Here is an 18,554-nt window from a genome sequence, read left to right as displayed (position 1 = left end):
AGCAAAGGGGGTGGGGACAGGAGGGATGCAGAAGGTTAGAAAATGCCCAGAGACAGAGCTAAGAGGGCACAGAAAGCGAATTATTAGGAGCATGGCCTGCTTGGTGCCTGCTCCCAGGCTCTGGGAAAGTGGGGGACCCAGACCAGCAGGGAAGGGAATAACGTTAATTGCAATTAGTGATATTAATGCGAATACGGGGCATGATTCAAAGCTCACTCATGTCAATGGGAGTCTTTCCGCAGACTTCCTCGACTGAATCTGGATCAGGCCCATTTTTGTGACTGTTAGCAACTTACACTGTATGGCAAATCTCAAAGCACATTACAAAGTGGCCAAGTATCATTAACCCCGTTCCACATATGGGGAAACTGAGGCACATGGAGACTTCAAGTCTGGCCCAATGTCACACAGCTAATCAGTGGCAGAGTCAGGGCTTGAACCCATCTCTCCTGCCTCCCACACCCCTGCTCTAACCACTAACTCACATGCCCCAGCCCTAGTTTAAAGGCAAATTCTCAACAGACCAGCCAAAAGGAACTGGTCTGAAAGGTGGGAATTCCAAACAGGGGGAGGGGGAAATGGATGCTTTTCAAACATGTATCCATTTACCCCGGTGTATTTTGCATGGTGCTGAAGCAAAGGCTGGATGGTCTCCAACGGAGGTCACCTTTGCCACATTCCTGCATGTGGGATATCAGGATTATTCCCATGTCAATATAGTGCAATACGATACAAACACAGGATCCCCGTGGATACAACAGAGCCTCTGCCTACCTACAGCTGGAGGTGCAGGCTCTCAGCTTTGTGCCCACAGATGAACTGAGGTGGAAAACATGAATGCAAAATTTGCAGATGCACTAGCGTTTGGCCTGATTTGGGGCAGTTTAGCCTAGAATCTTAATCTTTAAATGTGACTCACAAATTCTTTAGAGAAAGTGAAATCTGGAAAGAGACAAAGGAAGCAACTGTAGAAGGTTTTCATAAAAAAAAAATCAGGATTTTCTTGCTGAAATCAGGTGTTATCTTGAGAGGAACAATAGGCCAGTGGCTAGAGCATTAGCATAGGACTCAAGAGACACAGGGTCGAGTCCCTGCTCCGCCACAGGCTCTCCGTGTGACCCGGGGCAAGGCACTTAGTCTCTGCCTCCATTCTCCATCCCTAACAGCACAGCCCTGCCTCCTAGGGGGATCGTGAGGACAGGTACATTAAAGCTTGTGAGATGCGCAGATGTGGACCATAAAAGTACATACAATAAGACATCTTCAGCTTTTTAAAGTGCAACACAGGAAAACTATCCACACAGGGTGAGTTTCTCACTGTGGGTAGCAATGTGTCATCAGAGCCTGTTGACACCACGTAGGGCTTTATATCTCAGAGTTACCTGGCTACGCTACAATTGCAGCCCAGGTCAGGGAACCTGGTTACCGCACAGTTTCAATTAGAAGTGTAGAGGGAAGCGGTCTATAGCGGAGGCAGTGTTGCCTAGTGGATAGAGCACTGGGACTCAGGCAAACTGGGCTCTATTCCCCATTATGCCTTCTGGGTGACCACAGGCAAGTCACTCCCCCGCTCTGTGCCTCAGTTTCCCCATCTATAAAACGGGGATAATGTACTGACCTCCTTTGTAAAGTACTTTGAGACCTACTGATGCAAAGTGCTACAGACGAGCTAGATATTATTAACTACCACTAATATTGGGGCTAACGTCTTTTTTATCCAGTTAGAAGGAACACAATTAAAGGTTCCATCCACACTGCAAACTGGAACTACTGTAACCGTGTCAGGGAACCAGTCTGCTGTGTTGTCAAGCGTCATGAGGATCCTGTAATTCAGAGTGTAGATGAGCCACAGCCTATGGTTTTCCAGTTCTGTTTTAACCCACGTCTGCCATGTGCAATGGCCAGGCAAGCTGCGTTTAACCTGGGTGCTAACAGACCATTTTTTGCCACATGTTAAAAACAACGCCCTCTTGCAGCTAAAACTCTGCTGTCCCTTCATCTTCCAGCTCCATCGCAGGGACGGCACTGGGATCGCACAGGGTAAAGCGGCTCCCATCACATCTGAGCTGTGCTGAACATCACAACGGGGTCGTGGGAACATTTGTCCACGTGCAGACACCTTTCCCCACACGCTTCGCTTTACCTTGAGCCGTATCACAGGCTGGGTTCTCCCCAAAGCACCCTCTCCGCTGCTTGAGGTCTGGACAGGGGGTCCCTCCGTTTCGGGGTGGGACAGTGACTTGCCGAGTCCGGTCTTGGCTACCGACCCCACACAGGGAGCTGCACTCGCTCCAAGGACCCCAGGGCCCCACCACGCAGTGGACGGCTGCTAGATAATGAGATAAAAAGTCGGGGAGGCAGAGGGAGGGGATGGAGAATGAGAGAGATGGAGGGAAAGAAAGGGAGGTATGAAATAGGAACCGATTGAACCAAAGTGAGAGAGAAAGAGAACGAGTGACAGGGAGAGAACACGGGAGGGGGAATGAAGGAGTGTGTGAAAGAGGAACAAAGAGGGAGGGCGAGAGATCAGTAGGGCAATAAAAGCTGACACCAAACATTTCCCATCCCCTGTCAGAGCCCGACCTTCCTAGCAGCCCCCTCGATGACCAGCTCATTTCTGAGTCAGACAGCAGCATGGAGAGAGACAGCAACGAAAACCCTGCGGATTTAGAGGAGGCCAAACAGACCGGGAACCCAGTCGATCAACAAGCCTTCTGTCTCCACTGGCAAAACATTCGGACTTTCCTTCCTTCTGACTCACTGCATCCATCTCTCCCACTCCCTCTGACTGTTCCCACCGTGCTCAGCCCTCCTGCCTAGACTTGTTCCACATGGCGTGTCACCTTTGCCAGCAGAGCCCCCCCTTTGTAGAGCACCCAGCTGTGTGAAATGGAAACTCGGGAAAGGTTCGCCTCCTAGCGGGGTCTTGCAAGGCACCTCAATCCCAGGGCTTGTCAGTTCATGCTATTCAGCTGGGCGGGCATGTGACCTGGCAGCAGCACCAGGGGTGGCAGGAGAACCAGAAATCCTGAGATAGTCACACACAATGCAGCAAGGCCCAGGGGGCAGTCAGCAGGAAACACAGTCTACTCCCAGATGGGAATGGATGTACTATATCTACACAGCCCCTACAGCACAGGAGCCTCCTAAATTCAGATCTATCATGCAACTGGGAGGAGGGAAAGGTTTAAAATACAGTGCTACCAGCTCTCATGATTTTACTCTCAAGTCTCATATCTGGGGCTTTTCTGAAAGCCCCAGCACCTGGAGTCCCGTGATCAAATGAGAATAGCAAATTTCATTTAAAAAAAAAAAAGAGAAAGAGAGAGACAACAACATCTAATCCTCATGGCTGCAAAGGAAAGCTTGAAAACATGACCCTGGCAGGATACAATGCCAGAAGGCAAATAAAAAGAACCCAAATGCTGTTATTTCTAATAATCTCATGGCGGGGGGAGGCTGACTCATGATTTTGAATGCTTGGGGTTAGGGGCACTGATTTTAAGAAGAGAGAATAGGCCTAACTCAGCACTGCATTACTCCAGTTTTCTCTGTGAATGCAGCTGAACTACCCGTGTGTAAAACCATGGTGGTGACTCAAGCCCTGTAGTTGTAGTTCTTTATTGCATTAAAAACTGCATCTGATTCTCTGCAGGCATAAGTGGGCACAGTGCCATGCTCCACTGATTTCAGTTCCGTTGTGCCCATTTACCCCAGCAGAGAATGTGTCTCCCAATCTGCAGAAACTCTGAATTAAGCAAGCGTGGTGCATTTGGATGGTTCCAGACAACCTGCAGCATGAAACTGGTATGCAGCAGATGAACAATAGACAAACGAGGGTTCATATTATTAAACGTATCTCCTGCTAACTGTCCAACACTCCTGATAGTGCTGAAGCAGACATTCATTGAGAACTGTATCATCACAAATGTTAATGAGGATAATGTATCAAACGATAACTGAACGAAATGCTAGTTACAACATTAAACATCGAAGAAGCGATGGAATGGTTATGGGTAGGCTCAGGGCCACCCGGGGGCGGGGGAGGGCGCAAGTGGGGCAATTAGCCCCAGGCCGTGCAGGGGCCCCCATGAGAATATAGTATTCTATAGCATTGCAACTTTTTTTTAAATGGAAAGGGCCGCCAAAATTGCTTTGCCCCAGGGCCCCCTGAACCCTCTGGGCAGCTCTGGGTAGGCTTCCAAGAGTTCTGTGGTTCAGTCAATCTCGTGTGTTAGAAAACAGTCAGGCACACAGAACGTTGCAAAAAGTAATGTGGATGGATGTACAGATGTGACAACAAACAGGTAACTCCAGTCACCCAAATTCCCTCCGATTGTAACAAGATGCAAGGAGACCAGAACATATCCCCAATCCAGAAGTACTAGTTCATATTAACTCTAATCCTAGAGATTCATCCATTCGTGCCAAACCAAGATAAAGGCAGGTGCATAAAGCCCATAATCAGACGTTAGGAAAATATCTGTATTCTGGACCAAGAATCCACCCTCTCGCTCCCCCTCCCTGTCCTTTCTCTGACATTTTCAGCCTGTTTGCACAAGCCTGGAACGGAAATTTTGAAACATGCTCTCCCTTTGGAGTCAGCTCTCTGTTTAATACTTGCTGATGCTCATTTTAAGCCATTAATAGCAACTAGCCATCTCCCTTGTAAAACACTTCCACAGTCTGAGACTTGGTCTTTATTCTGCTCGCTTGGACATGGGAATTACTTGTGCCTACTCACGAAGTCTTGAATCTCAATTCCAACTAACCGGCAATTAACTGCCCATTTTTAAAAATCACACACGAGTTTAAACCTTTAAAAACCCTTTAAGATGAAAGAGCCATTGTTTGACCTTTGAACCTTATCAATCAAAAAGGTAAGTTAACAATTAAAGAAATGGTTTTCTAAGACCATCTGATTCTATATCAGGTTATCACGAGTATCAAGGCTGGTGAGATCATGTTAGCAAGGGTGTATTTCTAAAATACATGTACATATTAGGCACCTGCATCTGCAAGAGGATGGTTAGATACATAAATGTCCCTTTGCAATTATAAACACTCAACTTGCACCCCCTTTCTACGAGAACTGTGCACTCTAATTGGGCATCCGATTTCACGTACATCTTCACACGTGCAGTTGTATGCACGCATTTGTCCAAGTCAGGCCCTACCAATGCAACTTCATTAAATAATTATTATCAAACATTTATACCATGGGAGTGTCTAGAGGCCAAAGCGGTCAGAGTTGCATCGTGCTAGGTGCTGTACAAACGTATAAAATGACCGTCCTGAGCAAACGCGGACGTTACTTTGGTTCCTCTGGAGCCTTGAGATGGACAGGTGCAAAAACACCCATTAGGTGAACTGTGCAATGGGCGTAGCAACCCGCCCCCCGGCCACCTTGGTATCATTTTACTTATCAAAACAGGTGGCCCCCAATGGCAAATAAAAGCCCAGGTGCTTAGATACCTGACTTATCTGCAGGTTAAAGGGGTTCCTAACAATCTTTACAGCTGGACAGAAATCTGAGGAAAACAATTTAACATACGGTCTCTACCAGTAGCAAGGGAGGGCTCTTAGGAGTTGACTTGTGGTGAACGGCCTATGCTGCCATGACTGCTTACTTAGAGAGAGCACAGTGTCCTATGGGGAGCAGTGGTGGAGCCAGCCAGAGGGGTGGGGGACACGATGGTGCCACCTTCAATTATACCCACTGGCCTGCTAATTTTACATGTTACCATACCTGTGTATCATCACCAAACACACACAGTAGTGCAGCAACTATTCAATGGGTGCCCTCCTCCTCCGCCCCCCCCCCCCCCCGAGATGGCATCAACCACCTGCCCGGCACCACAACTCTAATCCTGGCCTGGCGCAGAGTGGAGAGGAAGGGTGGAGAAGAGAGAAGGCTGGAGAATGAGTTTGCCCCACACCTGGAAGCAGCAGCTCCTGTCCTGCAGGGCTGAGTCTGGCTCCCCGCTCTGGGTGTTGCAAGCTGGTGCATGGGGTCGCAGTACCATTCAGGCTTGGCCAGGCCATCCCTCCATCAGGATGAAGGGGTGGCTGAGCCAAACGTGAGTGAGTGGCATTACAACACGGGGTCAGGTGGCGTGGCCGTGTGTCACATCACAATGCCCAGAGCAGGGAGCCAGGCCCTGACATCACTTGGCTGTTGTAACTGCTGAAAAAAACCACCTCTCCTGGCTTCATTTCCACCTGGATCTCTTCCGGAGCCTTTCCCTTCCAAAAGGAAAGGGGATGCACTCACTCGGGGGCCTGCACTGGAATTACTGTATTGTGTTCCAGCCGCACCCACACCCCCCAGGACCCTGTTGGGCCAGTCAATCCTACCCACCCACCCAGCAACAGAACCCATTCCCGATTCTTCGCAAACGCTGAGGTGTAGAGGAAGAGTTGCAGAGTCAGAGAGAGTCCAACACCCTAGGAGCTCACTGCTGACTTGCAGCAAGCAGGGCTGGTGTCATGGTGAGCGGACAACTCACTACTCCCCCCAGCACACTGATCAGAGACTCTCCAGCTCCTCCTCCGAAGGAGGAGCCCACCACAAACTTCCTTTCAAGGGGGTGCTGGGGGCTTAGACCCCAGTCTTGCAAGGGGATTCTCTAGCATCTTAAGCCTCCTGAGACGGGAGGCCCTCAGCCTCAGGAGCGTTTCCAGGCGCTCGCCCTCTGCGCCAAGGGGAGGGTTTCCCTGAACCCAGCGGAGCCCCAAGCTCAGCGGCTCACAGCTGAACTCTCCAAACCTTCTGACAGCGAATCGGTTTCTAAACCAACAAGGTGCGGTTACATTGTTCACAGTTTCCTGACTCTTTTATTCTTGGGCAGAGGCCATTGCTCTGTAATCGAGCTGAGTTGTGACTGGGCTAATCTCCATGGAGAATAGGGAGGGCTTATTGGCACTGTTGTCTCCCATGAGCACGGTGACTGACATGCCCGGCATGGGCACTTGCTCCGCCCCCAGACAGCTTTGCATGCGTGGGGGGGGCTCCCCTTCGCAGTGGGGGGAGGGGGAGTTGTGCATCACTGCAAAAAACACTGCATTAACCGGTCACCTCTGCTTAAATCCATCCCACAGACTGACAGGCCCAGCCTCCAGGCAGATCATATTCCCTGCCCAAGGCCTGGCACAGTTCTGGTCTCTGCTCAGCAGACCACTGGGACTGCTACAGAAGAGGGATCACTGCAGGGCATGAATGAGGTGTGAGACCCCCACCACCAACCATATTTATTCCATCACACCTGCCCCCGCTAACATTGCCCACACCAGGTCAGATCACACACCCAGCGCACCCGTCATCACACAGGTTCGCTCAGAAACACCCACAGTGCCAGGACCAGCTGGGCTTCACCGCTGTTCCCTCTGCTCCCATTCTGGTGCGCCCAAGGAACGGAAGAGGACCTGCCTGACAGTGTAAGTTCATTGGGGGTAGAAGGGAAGAAATCAGCAGTGGCTCTTTACTTCCAGTTGGGGGATAAAGTCTCCCCTCCACCCTGACACTTCTATCCAGCGAACCACAAATGTAGCTTCCCTCACAGGAACTCAGCACTCAAATCCCTCCCGCCCTCACCCAGACTTGGACACACTGCTCAAAACACTGTGCAGACTGAGGATCATACAGCTCCTGTAGGCTTCACTGGGGGCCAGAGGGAGGGAATCACACCCCAGCTTTTTAAGATTTACCCCCCTTGTTAATATCTATACCCCCCTCAGGTCAGAATACAGGTGGCATAGGAATGGACACGTCAGTCTGTGTTTGCACCTAACTTGATGCATTTGGAATCAGAAGCAACTGAAGCAAACGACTCGCCACAATTCCCCTCCACGTCGAGCGCATTTCTTCCTTCCCTCCCACTGTTCCCCACACTCACTTCATTTGGGGGGAGGGGAGAGACAGCGTTTGCCCAAACTGCCTGTTCCACACTTGACAACGTCCGTGTCAACATAGGAACCGTGTGTGAGAACCCAGCTGCTATCCCACCGAATGCCATTCACCAGCTCTGCAGAGACCACGGATGGGCTGTGGGAGGGGAGGAGCGGTCGGGAGGGTGGGTCTTGGGAAAGAAGGCAGGTTGTGGGGAGGAGGATTTCCACAGTTGAGTGGGGCAGGCTGGAATATCAGGTTTCAGCAGCGGGACCCAAAAGCAGCAGGCAGCGTTGGTGGGGGATGATTCTGAACTCCTGGCCAGGCTCCCTGGATACCCAGAGGCATTCCACACCTTATATGAAAGGTGAACTTCCTTGAGTAGCTCCTCAATATGGTGCCAAGCCTATGCCTCACTACTCCCCATAGCTTCAGTCTTGATCTCTCTCTCACACACACACACACACACACACACACACACACACACACACGAGCGGCCCTACCATCATCTGTGCCTTTGTCACTCCATGCAGCCCCACGTCTGATTGTGAGGACACATCCACCTCCACCCTCCAGAGATTCCAACTCCCAGCCCAGCCCCCTGGAGAAGTTGCAGCACCTGCCTGCTGCAGCCCTTTATGAGGCCATGGGAGTGGAATGCTGCTTCTCCTCCTTGGGCACACACACCATTCAGCATAAACCTGCAGATTGCAACCAGGAGCTTCTGGCTCGAGACCTGTTCTTGCCTTTTGAACTCTCTGGAGCATCCTGGGCCTTCTCGTGGTGCCCGGACCTGACTTATTCTCAGCATCTGTTATCTCGCTCTGGGGGCTGCCTTCCATGCCAATCGAATAGCACCAGGCTGTCCCCTCGTGGGAAGCGCATGACTGACCACCACAAAGCACGGCATGAAGGGCACATTAGGGTTCAAATGCTCATGGCCCAAGAAGGCGGCAACGTGGATGTGGCCAAGGTTGGGTGTTTTAAAATTTGCTTGGAACATGAAACATGTGAGTCGGCTGGAGCCCTCGTCCTGGGGCTGTCAGCCACCTGGTCAATCTGTCACATTGGAACATCTAACTGGTGGCTCCTTAGACATTCCCCAACCACGGGGCCTGCCTGCCTCCAGCAGACCTTCTACCATCTTTGGTCCCACCCAGGCCAACTGCAAAGTGAGCTCAGGCTCTTTATACAGCTGTGAAACATGGAGAGAGAATAAGCATCAAGAGCGAGTGATGTCACAGAAGGAGGAACAGACAGAAAGAACTTCTAATTGCCGGCAGATCTTCAGACCTGCAGCACAAGTTTCACTCCAAAGCAGGTCGTCCCTGTGTTTGTTCTCATTTCCACAGTGGGGAGATGAGGGTCCCCCTCCCCAGCGGCTGGCACATTGCAGACATCAGTTCTTGCCTTCAGGCACTGCTCCAGAGCAAGAAATCCTCACTCAGCTCTCGCTATGCAAGGGGGCTTGGGAGAAAGGAAGGGGTAGGGGATGTTCTCATTGCGGTCATTTAGGGTGTTATCTTATTCAATGATGCTAGAGCTTTCCACTTCCTAGTTCATTCTTCAGTTAAGCCAGGGAGACTGCAGCAAGTGTCCTGACGTCCGTGCACCATGAAGTAGCGTGCCAGTGGGTCTGCACCGCCAAGGAAGATCTGTAGGAGCCAGTCTCAGAGCCTGGGTCAACTGACTTGGGCTTGCACTATGGGGCTAAAAAGAACAGGATAGGCTCAGGCGAGAGCCTAGGCTCCAAAACCCAGCAAGGGGGGGGGGGGGGAGTTCTCAGACCCCAGGCTCCAGTTTATTTTGGCAGATGGAAGGACGGGGGGAAGTATTCAGTAAAGCAACGCTTTGATGAATGGAATTCCACGTGGTTAGCTGCAGAATTAAAACAGAACTCAAAACACATCACCACCACCTCTGAGTTTAAGAGAACAATACATCTCTAATCCCCAGATAAAACTTTTCATTTGGTGAACTGTTTAGATTTAGAACTATTTGCCTATAAATATTTATGTTTAATAACTGGGCCACACTATTTGCAGCACATACACCCAACTGCCTCCTTGCCTCCTGTTTGTTTTTTTAAAAACTTTTTGAATACTTCCTGATGCTCTGAAACGTATTCTGAGACAGATTGTTGTTTTCTTCCCATTTTCGTGGGTCAGATCTTTAACCCGTTATCTGCTAACAGCTTGAAATGCGTACTTGGTGGGACTGAGATTCAGCAGGACAGTCCGACGTGCACGCACTTCGGAGCTTGCGTGCCTGTTTGTTTATTGTGTGCATCTTCTAGATTAATACATAGCCTTACGTCAACAGACAGACTAATGTATTGTCGTAATACGTGGATCTCATGCAATGGATTGTATTTTCCTAATAAAAACAAAGTTATTTGTTATATATTTAAATGATACAAAAGTAAGGTGGAAATCAGAAAAAAAAACGAGTAATACTTTTTGTAAAACCTGGGATTTTTTCAGTAAAAATCAGTTTAAACTGAAAACGAAGGGGCTTAGGGATATTCCAAAGAGCAGCTTAAAAATCATGCATGGAAGATTTGCTCCTAGTCATTACACATGCAAATGCAGAACTGTGCACTAGCAACTCCATATAGAAAATGATTTAAGAACCCGTCCAGCATGTCAAAGGCAAAAAGGTAAAGACGAGGTCCCAATTTAGTGGATGTCTATGTAATCCATTGCGAATCCCCACAGCATTAGGAGTGGTGTCCTCTCTGTAAACTCCAGGGCTCTGGGAAACCTATGAAAAGAAACATCTGCATATGGGTACAGCCAAACCCTCAACATCTGGACTCTAGACCTGTGCCAACAACAACATGTTGCCGTCATTGTGAGTGACCTTTCCTCAAGAGCCCAAACAAGCAGCATTCCAAGCACCGAAAGGCCCCAGCAAGCAGCTGTCTCGGTTTGGCAAAGACGACGTTATGGTTTCATGCAGGAACCGTCCTACCCAAACGAAGTCTGGAACTGCTAAAGAGATGAGGAACAAAGAAAGGAGGATCAGGCCAAAGGAACTGGATGGAGCTGTTCTGGTTGTACACTGTCAGAGTAGGGACACAATCCTCCTGTAACAGGTGCTATCCATGACTACAGGCTACCCCTGGGCATGTTAGCCAATCTGGGACACAGCTCCCAAAACACTACAGCAGTTCACAGATGACGAGAACTTGCTGGATGGAGTAAACTTGTGCTGGTCAATATCCTCCAAGTGCCTGGCTTCATATTAGACCGGATAAAGACAAGACCAAAATGCGTGAACGGCATTGATAGGTTATCCCATCCCTGCCTTCTGCAGGGCTGCTGGCACCTTCTTCTGAGGCAGCTGGTGCTGGCTACAGTCAATGAACGGATACCAGGCTGGGTGGGTCGCTGGTCTGCTCCAATCTAGCAAGTCCCACGTTCTTGTTTGCTTCAGATAAACACCCGGAAGTCTGGTGCTTCTCCCAGTCTCTGTAGTCTGGAAAATGTAACTGAAAATGTCCTGACAAAAGGCTCTCTTGTAAGATTTCCAGGACTTCATTGTCCTGATCAAGATTCTCAGAGTCATGGGTTTTCTGGCCAAAAGCAGGAAGACCAGAGGAAGCCACAGAAATGGGGGGGGGGGGATCTGGGAGGGGGGGGCGCTTTTCCTACTCTCCACACCCACTCTCCATGCAGTGCACCCTCCCCCAGTCTGTCACAGACACTGGGCAATTCTGCTCTTCAACAGTCAATTGTCAAGACCAACTGATTCTCCTGAAGCTTGTGCCTCAGCCACCCCCAGCTTCCTCATCCAACTGCCCTTCAGCAGACACCACCGGGAGTGACACCTGGCAGCTAGCACGGCCTTGACGCCCACAACGGAGCTCCAAAGGGCCCGGATCACCCAGACACCCACAGCAAAGCCTCCAATGACCTACAACAGCAGAGCCCTTACCCCCATGAGACGACACCACCACAGCCCCTGGGACACAAACTCTACATGGTGCCGAGGCAACAAGAGGCAAGAGCCAGATTTTTTTAAATAGGCAGCAATGCCCAAGGTGCATTTGAGGCTATTTGGCTCTAAGAGAGTCTGATTCAGACCAAGGAAAACCAGCAGATTCCGAGCTAAGCCTGGAAGGCTGCGCTGACATTCCAGTTTTAACGCACGCCATTAGCTCCCTTTCCTTCCCCTAAGCCACACACCGTGCGTTAATCCCACTCTTCTCCCAGCTAGGCTGCTCATAAGACGTCAAACTCTGAGCATACGGCTCCCTTGGTACTTGTAGCTACGCGGTCATGCAGCGTGCACACACAGGTGTGTGAAATCAGGCCCAGAGCTGCATTCCTGTACGGGACAGACACAGGAAGGCAGGACACGGTTCATCTTATTGCGGGAATCTGTGGAGTGATACACGTTCTCTCCACAGGAACGGATTTGCCCTTCCCCATTCGCTGGACTGCAGACGGGGCTGTTTGAGAGTGGGAGTGGAAAATGAAACAAGGGACTCTCCTGCAATGTGCTGCTGTCTCCCACCAGTCCAGGGCACTACTGCGTGAAGGCTCTGGCTGCATTACAGAACTGCTGGGTCTCATCTCCTGCATTCGGATGACAGGCAGGAGGGTCCAGTGGTTGGGGTGCTAGCCAGGGACTCTGGACACATGGAGGATTCTGCCACAGACTTGCAGTATGACCCTGGGCAAATCACTTCATCGCTTTTTCAAAAGCACCTCAATTACTAAGTCCAATTTTCAAAAGTGATTTAGGCTCGTAGGTCACTCAGTCACTTCTGCAAGTTTTACCCTACATGTCTCTGTAACCTGGAGAGAACAGCACCTCCTACCTCACCGGGGCAAGGGGAGGATAAGCACACAGTGCAGATTGTGGTGGCCATGTGAATACTTTACAGAGATTCAGGTACCCCAACACTACAGTGCACATGCATGCTCACCATACGTGTTACACACACAGATGCATCTATGCTATAACAGGAACGTTAGCACCTATCACCAAAGAGCTGCTGGCAGGTGCAGGCTACTCTGCTCAATCCAGGACTTCAAAAAAACCAAAACTAAGAGTCTCTCCTGCTCTTCGGTTACAACACCGAGAAAGCCATCGGCCAGCTCAGCCATTGAAAAAGTCACAGAGAAAGACTATTGTTGGCAAGTCTCTGACAAGAGAAAATAGCTTGAACTTCAGCCCCAGATAGATCTTTTCAAACCCCCATCAATAGCCTCCCCCTGCAGTTCGGTTTAGGATCCCACTGTGCTTAATTCAATGAACACAACACGTTCCCGCACCCTCGTTCATTCATTCTCTTTCCCTCACACCGTCTCACTGATCTCCACTCTGCTCTCACGCCAGCGTGATGCCATTGACTCGGATGGAGAATGAGTCCTGGTTTACACCGGTGTGAGAGAAGAATCAGAGCGTCTCTCTTCCTCTAACACATCTACAAGGACAGAGCAGCCGCCCAGGCTGTCACTTTCCTGGGGCTGGGTCCTGCTGCCCTTACTCCTGTGAGCAAACCAGCGGGGCGCTACTTACATGAGACAGGGCAGCAGGTCACACCCCCGGCAATGCCAGCACGTATCAAACAGGTTTCGGGCTAAGGCTCTGGTGCCTGCTATCCAGGGCGTTGCTATTTAACCATGATCTCGGCAGCCTTCAAACTGGGGTAACGGGCCTCAGACATTCTCTCCCCCTGCCCCAAATCCCTCTCATGCCCCCTGGACACTGTGCAACATTGTCACCTGTGCTCAGGGTCCATCCGTCCTCAGGCCAACAGAACAGTGCTATCAAATGCAGCTAGAACCCTCAAGGAGTGCCTCTCACTCCGCCCATAGGGAACAGAACCCCAGCCCCAGAGAGACGCCCCGCTACAGTGGGACCTGCTCAGAGTGAGCTGGGATAGAGGGCAGTCTTCAAGTCCCAATATATTTGACTGCACCCAGTCCAGTTCCAGCTACAGTCACCCTCAGCTCGCAGAAGAGTTGTTCTGGGGCACGGATCTCACTAGGATGGGCACCCTGCACTACACAGTAAAACCCACCATACCAGGTGCATCTCATGAACGTGCCAATCCTGGGCTTCCATTCTGTTCTTTGGAATGGGTGGCCCATTGAGAACTGCCACCCCCCTGGCAGCAGAAGGCCTAACAGGAGAAAATGGAGCAGGCATGAAGCCTGTTGGCATACACACTCTGCGTTAGCTGATGGGAATCTACATCTGTCATGGGGCAAGGTGCTTCTCTTTTACCCTGGGTTATTCCATCGTTCGGTGTTCCCTGACTTGGGCTTCCCTTCGCTGGAGCAGGGGCTGGGGTTCTGAGCACCTGCCCTCTGGTGGAGATGCAGTTGAATGCCGTCTATCCTCCACACCGCAGGGTGGAGACAATGAAACCCAACTAAAAATAAGACCCGCAGACTTTGTTCCTGCCCTGTATTCCAGATGGGTTTGTGTCTAGACTCCTTCTTAGTAATACTACTTTGTCCTACACCATCGCCGTCCATCGAGAGATCTCAGAGTGCTTTGCAAACTTTGAGCCTTACAAACAGCCCTAAGCGGAGAAACTGAGGTACAGCCAGAATTAGAACCAAGAACATGCTTCCTTTCCCCTGTTTGATCCACTAGCACAGTGGTTTTTCAAACTTTTTTTCTGGCGACCCAGTAGAAGAAAATTGTTGATGCCTGTGACCCAACAGAGCTGGGGATGAGGGGTTTGGGGTGTGGGAGGGGCTCAGGGCTGAGGCAGAGGGTTGGGGTGCAGGAGTGAGGGCTGCGGGGTGGGACCGGGAATGAGGGGTTCAGGGTTTGGAAGGGGGCTCTGGACTGGCACAGGGGGTTGGGGTGCGGGAGGGGGTCAGGGCTCTGGGCTGGGGGTGCAGGCTCTGAGGTGGGGCTGGGGATGAGAGGTTTGGGGTGGAGGGGGCTCTGGATTTGGGGGGTCAGGGCTGGGGATTGGGGTGTGGGGTTACCTCAGGCAGCTTGCGGTCAGTGGTGCAGCAGGGGTGCTAAGGCTTCCTGCCTGTCCTGGCACCCTGAACCACTCTGCACCCTGGAAGCGGCCAGCAGCAGGTCCTGCTCCTAGGTGGAGGCACGTGCAAGCTGATCCCTGCCGCTCTCACTCACAGGCACACCCCCCCCAGCTCCCATTGGCTGGTTCCCAGACCACTGGAGTGTGGAGCTGGTGCTCAGGGTGGGGACAGTGCACGGAGCCCGGTGTGCCACCCCCCGCCCCCGCCCCAGGACCTAGATCTGCTGCTGGCCGCTTCCCAAGCATAGTGCGGTGTCAGAACAGGTAAGGACTAGCTTGTCTTATGGGCAGCACTGCCGATGGGACTTTTAACAGTCCAGTCAGTGGTGCTGACCGGAGCCGCCGTGACCCAGTGCCTTCCAATCTGCGACCCAGATTGCAGGTGGGGTCGCAGTCTGCACTAGCACATGTGTCCCCTCTCATCTCCGCCCACCGCTGAACCTGACCCAGCTTCACTGGGGCAAACTGCCTTAGAGAAAGCAATTAAAATACCATTGCGAATCTATAGCTTCTGCCTCGGAGTTTAGGACCCAGAGGTCACTGGAACTAGCTTGCCGTGAAGCCCAGTTAACAGCATGATTCATGTGACATAAGGTCACACAATTTAATGCTACTAACGTACAAGGCTTTGATTAGCACCCCTCTACTTCACAGACTATAAATTCTTCATGGCAAATATTTTGACTTAATATTTACTAAACAAAGTTAGATACAACACACTGACTGTAAATAGCTCATTATGCTAGAGAATAGCTAATAATACTGGTTTATTACAGAGACCCTTTGACCATAGTATTACATTTTATACAGCTAGAGGTACTAAACTACTGCAATTCATGTCCTGTGTGATTCACAGAACCCAATGCACTGAACACCAGCAGGATATGCAAAAAGAACCTTAGGAGAATTTCACTGAGTTTTTTTAAACTCTTGATTACGAAGAATAAAATTCAAGGGAAAAACAAACAGGAAGTGAGACATCACCTAACTGAGAGGAGGTTACTCTTGCTGAGATGTGTGAAATAAAAAAAACAAAAAAGAAGAGAAGCACATGGTATAAGAAGAACTACTACAGGGGAAATCCTGATTCCTTCACTCATGCTGCTATATAGTAACTATTTACATATAGGTACATAGCAACAAATAGTACCTTGCACCACTAGCGTAACTGAAATCAACCGGACCATTAGTAGAGTAAGGTGTATTTTGAGTAGTAAGGGAGTAAGATTCAAGCTATAAATGCATTTCCACTTTTTCCACTTTAAAACTGGATTCTTTTAACATTTCAGTTTAAAATGGATACTGAACAGGTTCATTCTGCTTTAAACACACTATCTGGTACTGGATCAAACCAATGGCCCATCCAATATCCTGTCCTCAGCTGGTGCCAGCACCAGACTCTTCACTGGAAGAAATCCCAGGCTGAAATAAGCCACAGTCCAAGGGGACATTCCAGTAACCGCACTGTGATGAAACCAGGACCAGTGAGATTTGAATGCAGCCTTGGGCCTGGGCGGGCACTGCTGTATGTGCCACGAGTGTCCATCCGAACCGTCACCCCAACAGAAGCGAGACCCCAGAACGTTCAATCCCCCCCGGCCTTTCCTAACAGGCAGATCCTGCCTTGGGCCCCACCACACCTCCCACCAGCGCCCGGGGACAGACTGTCACCATCGGGGCACAAGCCCAGGCCCTAACTCTGAAAGCTGGACCCCCCTCCCCGTTCACACCTGCTAGTGCCAGTGTCCCCGTCGGGTCTGCCCAGCAGAGCCCAGGAGACATTGCCAGGCTGGTCTCGCCGGGGGGAGGCGCAGACACCAAGCCGCTGTCCGGTGACCCCCCCCCCCCGGCCCTAGACACGAAGAAGAGAGGAAAAGCCCAGCGCAGAATCAGGGGCACGGCCGGCTCCAGTGGGAGCGGAGCGGAGCTCCCGACTTCAGCCGGCGGCAGCCTCAGGCCCACAGGCAGCAGAAGCCCGGTATAAACAGCTGGCAAAAAAGTGCTGGGAAGCCCCATTGAAAAACCGGCCCCCTTAGCGCCCCGCCCCGCAATGCGCACAGTGCGGTGCTGCTAACGGGGCTACCAGCCCAGCCCGCCTGAACCCGAACTAGCCCGGCCAGGGACCGGCCTCGCAGCTCCCCAATGCGGAGCCGTTCGCGCTCCGGCGGAGTCACTCCGGAGTCACTCCGGGTCCCGCCCTAGCCCGGCACTCACCTGCTCGCCGGCACACGCCGGGGTAATCCTCGCAGCAGTCGCCCGTCCTCTCGCAGTGAGTGTCGCAGTAGCAGGGGCCCCGGGGCCCGCTGAGGTCGGCGCACGCGTTATTGCGCCCGGGGCAGCAGCGGGGGCTCCCCCGCCGGCCGCAGCCCGCCTCTGCCCCCCGCAGGTGCCCGGCCGCCAGGAGCCAGCCCCAGCAGAGCAACCAGCAGCCCGGGCCAGCGCCCGCCCCTGCCATGCCCGCCGCCCGCGGGCCGCTCAGCGCCGCCCCGGGGCCCGCTCGCCTCCCAGCGGGGGAACGGGGACCACCGCCGGCCGCCGCATGCTGGCCCCGCTAGCCCGGCCCGGCGCCTCATGGCCGGGCCTTTATAGGAGCAGCGCGATCCCCCGGGGCCAGCCCCCGCGCTGCACACGCCCCCTGGCCGGGCACCAGGGGAAACTTTCTCTCCCTTCCACCTACTTTCTCCCCCACCTGCCACAAGCCCAGGGCGAAGGTTGCTCCCGGGTCTTAAAGCCAGCACGGCCCCCGCCTCGCACAGATCTGCTTGGGCAGGAGCTCGCCTCTGAGCCAGGGAAGCAAAGGAATTAATTAAAAAACCAAATACAACGGGGGGGAGGGGAAGAAGCCATTCAGCGGCTAAGAGCTGGTCTGCACTAAAACAGGTCAAGCCAGCTCCATGGCCCACTGAATGCCTGGTGGAGACAGCACTTGGAAAACAGAAGAATTCTTCCCTCCATCATGCTTCCCGTGAAGTGGGTATTCACCCAGGAAAGCTCATGCTCCAATACATCTGTTAGTCCATTCCATGGATTAAGACCTGGCTAACTGACTGATCTCAAAAAGTAGTTGTCAATGGGGAATCATCATTGAATGGGGGTGTTTCTAATAGGGTTCCTCAGGGATTGGTACTAGGCCCACCACTATTCAACATTTTAACCAGTGCCCCGGAAGTAAATATAAAATCACTGCTGATAACGTTTGTGGATGATATACGTTACCAGAATGGTAAAAAATGAGGACAGGCAGTTATACAAAGCAATCTGGGTCACTTGGTAAGCCAGCCCCATTCAGACAAAACGTGTTTTAATACAGCCAAAGGCCTGGCTCAGGGGCATTAAAGAGCAGCGAGAAGTTACTTGTGTGTTGCAACGGCGATGGGTTCAGGCTCTGGGCCTGTATGTTCCTCCCAAGCTGCCCTGCTGTTCAGAGGGCAACAGTTTCAGCTCTCAGACCCTTACATGGTTTCTTAACTGCAAGCCTGGGGGTTGAGTCAGGGCCCTCCTGCTGCTATTAAACCCTAGCAGAACAAGGATAGCTCCTGCACCATCAAGGTTTAGGGACCAGCCCCAGACCTGAGATGCTTAGTGAGGTGCTGTCTGGTACTGGTACATGCATCTCTGCTCAGCAACTGGAAAGTCCTGTGAGGC

At 51.7% G+C, this 18,554-nt stretch overlaps 1 protein-coding gene across 2 annotated transcripts in view; it reads right to left on the bottom strand.

Moving 5' to 3' along the window:
- Positions 1 to 17,379, bottom strand: part of LOC123350980 (somatomedin-B and thrombospondin type-1 domain-containing protein-like) — a 30,398-nt gene extending 13,019 nt beyond the window's left edge. The window contains exons 1-2 of one of the 2 annotated variants that reach the window (XM_044989990.1): positions 17,124 to 17,379; positions 2,144 to 2,329 (exon numbers count right to left, since the gene is read on the bottom strand). In XM_044989990.1, coding sequence (XP_044845925.1) covers positions 2,144 to 2,329; positions 17,124 to 17,364 — 427 coding nt within the window. In that variant the 5' untranslated portion in view covers positions 17,365 to 17,379. The remainder of the gene's footprint in view (positions 1 to 2,143; positions 2,330 to 17,123) is intronic. The other variant, XM_044989991.1, reaches the window with a different exon arrangement.
- Between the last annotated feature and the right edge of the window lie 1,175 nt (positions 17,380 to 18,554).

The sequence above is a fragment of the Mauremys mutica genome, chromosome 16 (assembly GCF_020497125.1).
Source record: "Mauremys mutica isolate MM-2020 ecotype Southern chromosome 16, ASM2049712v1, whole genome shotgun sequence".
Classification (NCBI taxonomy): domain Eukaryota; kingdom Metazoa; phylum Chordata; order Testudines; family Geoemydidae; genus Mauremys; species Mauremys mutica.
Note: the sequence above shows the minus strand (reverse complement) of the source record. Positions and strands in the feature narration are given on the sequence as shown.